This window comes from Nannospalax galili, unplaced genomic scaffold (genome assembly GCF_000622305.1).
Source record: "Nannospalax galili isolate Female #2095 unplaced genomic scaffold, S.galili_v1.0 scaffold95, whole genome shotgun sequence".
NCBI lineage: Eukaryota > Metazoa > Chordata > Mammalia > Rodentia > Spalacidae > Nannospalax > Nannospalax galili.
The window spans coordinates 1730727-1739348 of NW_008342393.1; the positions used below are offsets into that span (position 1 = coordinate 1730727).

At 51.0% G+C, this 8622-nt stretch overlaps 1 protein-coding gene across 4 annotated transcripts in view; it reads right to left on the reverse strand.

Moving 5' to 3' along the window:
- Plcd3 (phospholipase C delta 3) overlaps positions 1-8136 on the reverse strand; it is a 24344-nt gene extending 16208 nt beyond the window's left edge. Inside the window, exons 1-2 of one of the 4 annotated variants that reach the window (XM_008838223.3) lie at positions 7747-8136; positions 7371-7603 (exon numbers count right to left, since the gene is read on the reverse strand). In XM_008838223.3, coding sequence (XP_008836445.1) covers positions 7371-7521 — 151 coding nt within the window. In that variant the 5' untranslated portion in view covers positions 7522-7603; positions 7747-8136. Of the gene's footprint in view, positions 1-7353; positions 7645-7746 lie in introns of those variants that run through there. The other 3 variants (XR_003850378.1, XM_008838225.3, XM_029566026.1) reach the window with 3 other exon arrangements.
- Between the last annotated feature and the right edge of the window lie 486 nt (positions 8137-8622).

Below are 8622 nucleotides of genomic sequence, written 5' to 3' on the forward strand. Positions count from 1 at the left end.
AAAGATATCTAATCCATCTGACCCATATCATAACATGAGCCTTGAAAACCTGACACTAAATGAAAGAAAGCTAGAACCCAAATGATAAAGATCCAGCTACTGAAGCTGTTTGAGCCACAAAGGACAAGCAATTTCACAGTGCGTGGTGGCACATGCCTTTAGTCCCAGCACTCAGGAGGCAGAGGCAGGTGGATCTCCGTGAGTTCAAGCCCAGCTTGGTCTACATATCAAGTTCCAGGCCAGCTAGGGCTACAGGGAGACCAAAAAAAAAAGGTAGTTTCACAGGCAGAAAGTATACTCAAGGAAAGAAAAATGGAGGGTTACTGCTAACACAGCCTGTGGCAGGCCCTGAGAAAGCTTAGGGAACAGGTAATGATGAGGCTCACCTATCAATGTGAGTGTAAATGCCAGAAAACCAACCACTTAGTAGATAGAATGGCCATTTCTTTCTTTTCCTTCTTTCTCTCTCTTTCCTTTTTTCTTTTCTTGACAGAGGTCTCACATACCCCAGGCTGTCCTCACACTAGCTATGTAGCAATGATGGATGATCTTGAACATCTGATCTTCCTGCTTCCACCTCCCAAATATTGGGGTTATTGGTGTTAGCTTGGTGGGGTTTTTGCCATGGAGGTCAGAAGAGGGCATCAGATTCCCCTGGAACTGGAGTTACAGATGGTTGTTAGCTGCCATGTGGGTGCTGGGAATTGAACTGGGGTTCCCTACAAGAGCAGCCAGTGCTCTAACCACTGAGCAGACTCTAAAGCACCTTGTGTTTCTTTGTTGTTTGGAGGTGTGTTCTTTCTTATGTAGTCCAGGCTGCCTGGAACTCAGACTGGCTCTGAACTCTTGCCTCAGCTTCCCAGGTGCTGAGATTATAAGTATGTACCTCCCTGCTTGATGTTTCTCTCTCTCTCTCTCTCTCTCTCTCTCTCTCTCCCTTTCCCTCTCTCTCTTTCCTTCCTTCCCACTCCTTCTCCAAGCTCAAGGCTTTGTGCATGAAAGACCTAAACATTCCTGTGCATTCCTGGACCTAAAACACTCCATTTTGTTACATATATGCTTTATCACAATTTTCGAGCTAGAAGCTCACCATGTAGTCCATGCTAGCCTCAAACTCACTACTCTCCTGCCTCAGCCTTCCCAGTGATCCAGTGATAAGAGATTATAGGGGTGAGCTTCCTTCTGTGCCTGGTCACAATGTGTGTGTGTGTGTGTGTGTGTGTGTGTGTGTGTGTGTGTAAAAATTTTGAGACAGGGTCTCCCTGTAGCCCCAGGGAGGCTGGCCTAGAACTCATGATGTCGACCAGGCTGGCCTCAATCTCACAGAGATTCACTTGCCTCTGCTTCCCAAATGCTACGCTTAAAGGCATTGCCACTATGCCTGGTTTGGGGCCACAGTTTTTTAAAAATATTATTTTTATTTTATGTATATGTGTGTATTGCCTGCATGTAGGTAAATGCACCTGTGTCATGCAATGCCCTCAGAGGTTAGAAGAGGCTGTCAGATCCCCTGGGTCTGGAGTTACGGAAAGTTGTTAGCTGCCATGTGGGTGCTAGGATTCAAACCCCGGTCTTCTGCAAGAACAGCCAGTGTTCTTAACTGCTGAGCCTTCTCTCCAGCCCCTGGGGCCACAATTTTTAAACTTTAATAATATACCAAAATTTATCATAGCCCTTTTATTTATTTTTTGAGTCAGAATCACATAATACCTAGGCTGGCCTCAAACTTGTAACAGTCTTCCTGTTTCAGGCTCTAAGTTCTGTGATTTTACATGTGTACTACCACACCTGGCTAGGTTGTATACTTTAAATGGATGAATTGTACAGTACATGAATTAGTATCTCAATAAAGCTGCTAAAGAGGCACAGAGTGCCTGACCAAGTGGTGGGTAAGTGGTGGAACTGGACTGGGAGCTTTGGGGGCCTAGGCCCAGAGGTTATTGCTATGGAAGAATGAGCAAATTCATTTAGCACTCGGTTTAGGGGCTGGCCTACACTGGGTGTTCAATAATGATGGAACAAAGTCAAGCTCTGGGGAAGTGAGTGGGAGACCCAGGGAAAGTGGCCCCCATGGGTTCTACTGTATCTATCCTTCTCAGGTCCATGGTGTCCAGCTTGGTCCCTCCCTCAGCCAGGACTGAAGCACCTCTAGCCCAGTGCAGCATTGTCAGCAGGGGCTCAGACACTGTCCCTGAGCCCACTGCTTAGATTAGCATCAAAGGGTCCTTCCAGGCTCAGTGATAAGGAGGGGGCCTCTTGTGTGCCCATCTGTACTAGGGCAGTTTGGGGGTGGGAGATCTGGGGCTTGTGTGGTTTGATCTGAATAGTCAAGGTGGGAGGCAGGAGACTGCCTCACACAAGAGCTAGACAGGGCTCCCAAATCCCATCCTTTTCACAGATAGGCCACCGGGACTCAGAAAAGGCAAATTAAGCATGAGCACCCGAGGTAGGGCTGGGTAGTGGGCAGAGGCCAGTGTAGTCCTGTGGAGAGGTACTGTGAGGGTCAGAGCATTTAATGGAGGGTGGTGTGAAGAAGGTGGGGTGTGTTAACAGCCAGGGTGTATGCAGAGTGGTCTATAGTGTGATTGTATGTTTGTCTAGTGTGTGGGTTGGGTAGGAAGAAGGTAGGTCAGCCTAGGGAGGAAAACAGGCTATGTGTGTGTCGGGGAGTGCACACACTAATACACTCACCAGGAAAGTCACACAGGGCTCTGGCAGGGATGTGAGACAGGCAAGAATGGGGCAGGCCGCTGCTCCTGCCAAGTGTGTGTAAAGGGTGACAGGGAAAGAGCAGTGTTTCCTGGTGTCTGGGGCCATGAAGTGCTGGAAAGGACACACAGTGGCTGAGATTCCAGTCACCTTCCCACCCTAATCCCTTATCCGGCACCATTGTCACAGGTACCAACATGTACCCCTTATGCCAGTAGGCCATCACACAGAGGCCAGAGGGAGGGAATGCACAGTCCTTAACATTCCTGGGAAAATCAACAAAGGCAGGAAGGGCAGGCGGGGCTTCCCTGGAGGCCTGTGGACCAGAGAGATGAGGGTGCGGCACATTCTGGGCTAGAACAGGCAAGGATGGGGTCAGGGTGGGGAGGTGGGGAAGCTACAGGCTGCCTCGTCCTCCCTGACACCCAGCCCAAGCACCTGCAAAGGCTGAGGTCACTTGAAGATCCCCCTCCTGTCACCTCCACTTCTGGCCAGCCCAACTCACCCTGCAGAAGACATCCTGGACAGGCCATCAGGAAAGTCCCTTCACCCAGGGGTGCTTAGCAGCAGGCATGCATAAGCCAGGAAAATGTGGGAGCAAAATTGTGCCTACTCAGCCCTCTGCCCACTGGGAGGATTAGGGATCTGGGCGGAGCATGAGGGCTCAGGCACAGAAGGGGGTGGTGAGATTGGCACTGCTGCACAAAATCAAAGGAACCCTTCAAATGTGAATTTAAGATAAACAACAAATACCTTTTTAGTGTAAGTACATCCCAGCTTGCCTAGCATGCTCAGGGTCCTGGGTGTCATCCTCAGTACCACACACAAAAATTATAAATATATGTATTACATATTAAAATTATAAATATATGTATTATATTATATACATTATATAGAAAGACAGATACATAAGTATGTCCCAAATTATTCTTTGTCCACCTGAAATTCAAACTTAACATCCCATATTTTGTTTGGCAATCCAAGGAGGACATCTCTGGAGCCTGGCAGGACCATGGTGGGAGAGAAGAGCAGAGGCCCTTCCCAGATGTAAGCTTCTTTTTCATCCTCTGTCTTAGGAAGCTAAACTCTGGGTCATATTGCCTTGAGTTCAAATCTCTCAATTACTTATACCTTTTGGTGTTTTTTGTTTTGTTTTGTTTTTGGTTTGGTTTTTAGACAGGGTCTCAGTCTATAGCTCTGGTTGGCCTGGAACTATGTAGACCTCCAACTCACAGAGCTCCACCTACTTCTGCCTCCCTAGTGCTGCGATTAAAGGCATGTGCCACCACAAACAGCTGGTTTTTGTTTTTTGTAGCCCTTGATGGCCTGGAACTTCCTATAGAGACCAGGCTGACCTCTCTCTTTCTTCGGGGATGGAATATCAGGTATGGCCACACCTGGCTTACTTCTGGCCTTGAACCATAGGCAAGTTATCAAACCTCTCTGAGCCCACATTTCCTCATTGTAAAATGAGGCTCATGTTTCCACCTACCTCACATGACTGTGAGCATTAAATGAGATGATACACAGAGCACTAGGCAGTGTTATGAAGGCAGTTTTATTCATTAATTATGGTAATAAGGTATATCATTGAAATCTTGTGGTAGCAGGCAGCCATGGTCTCTTAACCGCTGCCTTGGCAGGGGCTTTACCCCTCTACCTCCTGTCTCTCACTTGTCACTGAGGAGGACACATGCCCCCAGGGATGGCTGAGAAATAAGCAGGCTGAGGTCCAAGGCAAGCTCAGAGGGCAGCAATGTTCCAGGGTACTTTGATTCCCAGCAGAGCTGTCCCAGCCGAGAGCTGCACAGATGGCTCCCACTCAGTCCCCCTCCTCCCTATCCTTGGCCTGATTCCCCCTACTGTGGTTCTACAGACCTCTTCCTCCCTCAGGCCCCTCTGAGATACTCCCTGCTCTAGTTCCTTGACCTGAAATAAGATCTTTCTCTCTTAGCCTGAGCCCAGTGATGAAGGTCATCCTATGACAGTATATCTGGTGGGAATGGAAACCACCTGGGTGACTTAGCCCTTGTTGGCCCAAGGGGCTGGGCCATAGGCCCACCAGGTTTGTTTCTGTGGTTTCCCTGCACTCAGCATTGCTTGGGAAAGGTGCCTTCCTTACAGACTGGCATTCCTCTCTCCAGGGTCACTCAGCAGGACAGGACGAATCAGTGCTGAAGAGGGTGGGGGGCAGGGGCAGAGATGACATTCTGATAGGCACATAGTTGCTGACACTGTCACCTGGATGAGCTGCCCAGAACTCCCATGCAGCCATACTCAGCTGATGTGTGCTGAGTTGAGTTCCACTATAATTATGTGTCTACAAGTCTCTGGCTACTATACTGTGTGCCCCAAGGCCAAGGCTCAGAGTCATCCTTCTCTGTGGCCTTGGCCCCTGGCCCAGCACCCTGGCTACCAATAGACTTCAGCAAATGGGCATAAAAGGATGGGGCAGTCTCACCTCTGCCTCCAGCAACATTCACAATCCAACGGCCCAGGGTATTTCTCCAGTTCCTTGAGAGCCCTATCCTACCTCAGTGGCAGGCCACCTCACCTAGCTGACCCCTCTCCCAAATCATGCTGCTATAGAACAGTGCTACACTAATCAGAGACTTCTTTCTTTTCTCCTCTTCCTCCTCCCCTTCCTCCTCTTCCTCCTTCTTTTTTTGGTATTTTTGAGACAGGGTCTCCCTGTAGCCCCAGCTGGCCTAGAACTCGTTATGTAGACCAGGCTAGCCTGGAACTCACGGAGATCAGCCTGCCTGTGACTCCCAGAGTACTGGGATTAAAGGGGTGTGCCACTAGAGACTTCTTTCAAACTGCATACCAGAGGGGGAATCTCAGTCCCCTCCCATTCCCAGCCTGCTTTTAGGAGCGCTGACCTCTGTGCCTCCCCAAGTCTAAGCCCCAGTGCCTCTTCCCCCACTATTCTGCTGCCTCCCTCCCACTGGTCCCTTTGTATTCCTACCTTCATCCATTCTACCCTCCACTCCCATAACTCACTCCTACATATTTCCTGCCAGAGGCCTTTCTGGGGTCCCTAGTATCACCTAAATAAAGCCCATACCTCTACCGGGAGGGGCTTTGAGAGCCCACCTCCCTCTCACTTGTCCATACCAGCGTCCTTCCAGTTCTGGGATTCAGCAGGGTTCTGTCTACCTCTCCAGCACCACACTTGGCCCCTTCTTTCCAGGTCTCCTCAAGCTTCTCTGGCTTCCCTGCTTGGTTGTATAGTTCCTGCCTTTGTTTCTCAGTTTCTGGGCAGAGCATATTACAGGCATTCAATAAATGTTGGCCTCTTGCATTACTAAATGGAGGGTTGGGCAGAGATCCTATCTAGGTACAGTGTTCAGAGCAGCATTCAACACATTCAGGTGGAATGATGACAGAAGGGGACAGCTGTAAAGGGATGCCAAGGCTGGTATTCCAGACCCCTGAATTCTGGCTCAAGACTGGCAGTTCCAATTAACCACTTCAATTTTCAGCGCTTTACAGTTTATAAAATGCCTTCACTTTTACCCCTTGTTCAAGTCCAGCAAGTCCCACTTTGCCTAGACTGAGAGTGGTGGTGTGTTGGTACACAGTCTGAGTAACCTATTAAAAACTCTGATATCTGAGTCAATTTCCTCCTCTGTGAAATGGGGATTAGGCTACCTGTCTCAGGAAGGTGAAGAGGACTACATGACATCACACTTGCAAACCACTGATGTGTTGGGCTGAATCTGGGACTCCTTGAGGACTAATGACTTCCCTCATGTAGGTGGGAAACTGGATTTTTTTTTTTTTTTTTGAGACTGGGTCTCACTATATAGTTCTGGCTAGCCCACAACTTCCTATGTAGACAAGGCTGGCCTCAAACTCAGAGATCCACCTGCCTCAGCCTCCCAAGTGCTAGGAACAAAGGTGAGTCGGGTCACCACATCTAGTGAACCTGGACTTTTTCCTGGTCCTGTCAGTGAATGCTTTGTTGTTAATACTGTCCATAAGGGGACCTCAGGGTTACAAGGCTGGCTTGGGAGTATAGCCTCTTCTATAAGCCACCTGCAAACAGCTCACCCCTCTTCAGGGCCAATAGGTACTCATAGATCCCAGATAGCACAGGGGAGCCAGACGAGGGCACCTAAGCTTTTATGTGTATATTTTTTTGAGACAGGGGCCTCATATATCCCAGGTTGTCCTGGAGCTCACTATGTAGCAGAGAATGACCTTGACCTGATGATCCTCCTTCCTCCACCTCTCCAGTGCTGGGATTGCATGCCAACAACACCCAATTCAGTTTAGGGGGTGGTCCAGGGATTCAGCCTAGGGCTAGGCAAGCACTTTTCCAGTTGAACTACTACATCCCCAGCACCCAGCCCCACTCCAAGCTTTTATCTCACTCCATTCTCCCTGCCCTTCTGCGACCCCATCCTTGCCCCAGGACCAAAATCTTACTCGGCACGCCCTTTGGGCGCCTCCTGGTGGGAGTGAAAGGACATCCTGGCCTGCCGGAAACCTCTGGCGGCCCCAGGTGAGACCCCCGGCTGAGATGCTGATGCTACCGGTCGCAGCCTCCCCAACTCCAGCCTGAAAAGTCCCTTGGCCAGAACATCCCTTTCCTTACAGATTGTCCTTAGAGACAGTTCACGCCCACCCAGGACCCACCCTTGCGCATCACTGACCCATCTTCTTCAGTGCCCGCAGCCCGGGCCTCTTGGTGCCTCCGTCCGGTGAAGCGGGCGAGGGCTGGAGCGCAAGGGGCGCAGCGACCTGGGCGGACACCGTGGGCTCCCCCGGCGAGCGGCGGCACCTCCTCCAGCGACCGCACAGCATCTCTCGGTGGGACCCGGGCCGGGCCCGGGGTCAGTGCGCCGGAACAGGACTGCGAGGACACCGCCTGCGCCTAACCGGGGCTCTGCGCGCAGCCGGGAGAGAAGAAACTTAGAAGCGCTGGGAGAGTCAGGAGGAGGAGACTTCGGAAGGAGGGAGAGAGGGAGGGGCGAGGTGGAGGAGGGCGGGACGAGGGCTGAGAGGGGTGGTGCGAGGCGCCCCGCCGACCTTAGGCTGGGAGCTGCGCTTTCCGCGTTCGCCTCTGCTAGTAAGTCGGTCTTTCCATTTCTCGAGAGGTCCTCGGATCTCCGCTCTATCACTGGCCGGAATCACTACTGAGGGGGATTGAATACCCGAGGCAAAGAGGACTATCTTCCTTCCCAGACACTTTTTTCCTGGGGACTGTGACTCCATTGGATTCAGGACCCTACTCCACCCTCCTTTACCCGGTCCCTCCGGGAGCCAGACCCAGGACAGGTCTCCCAGCGGCTGATCCTGGGTTAAAAGGTCCTCCTCCGGCAAGGCCAGAGCAGGGCTGTGCAGGGATGGAAAGGGGGGCCGGAGCAGGAGGCTTTGGCAGTGAGGTCATGAATTAATCTCCTGGCTCCCGGCCAGTTGCCACTCCTTAGAGTTGCCATCCCGGCCGTCTGGAAGCTTGGCATCCCAGTCCAGCAATCCATCCGTGGTCCTGGGAATCTCCACCACACTCTGCGAAGGCGTCGGCGACGTCAGCCCATGGGCAAGCGTCCGCGCGCGGGTTCTGGGACTCGAGTTTTAGAGGTGTACTTGTGATCGCGAAAGTGGGATATCCGGGTGCTTTGGGTCCAGGCAGAAAGCTGGTCTTACACCGCCACTTGGCGGAGGCCAACAGCCGGACCTCCTAGAAAGACGCGTTTCTCTAGACCTAGAATTGCCACCTACTTGCCCCTCTGTACTCTGTTCTCAGCTATCTACTATCCAGAGATTCGGTACACGGGCTTGAGTTCCCCGCTACCTCTGTGATCCTGATTTTTCCTAAACATCAAGACTTCGTTTCTGTGCTTTTGAGCCTTCGAATTTTTTTTCCCCTTCAGGAATGTTCTTCGTTATTTAAAAAAAAAAAAA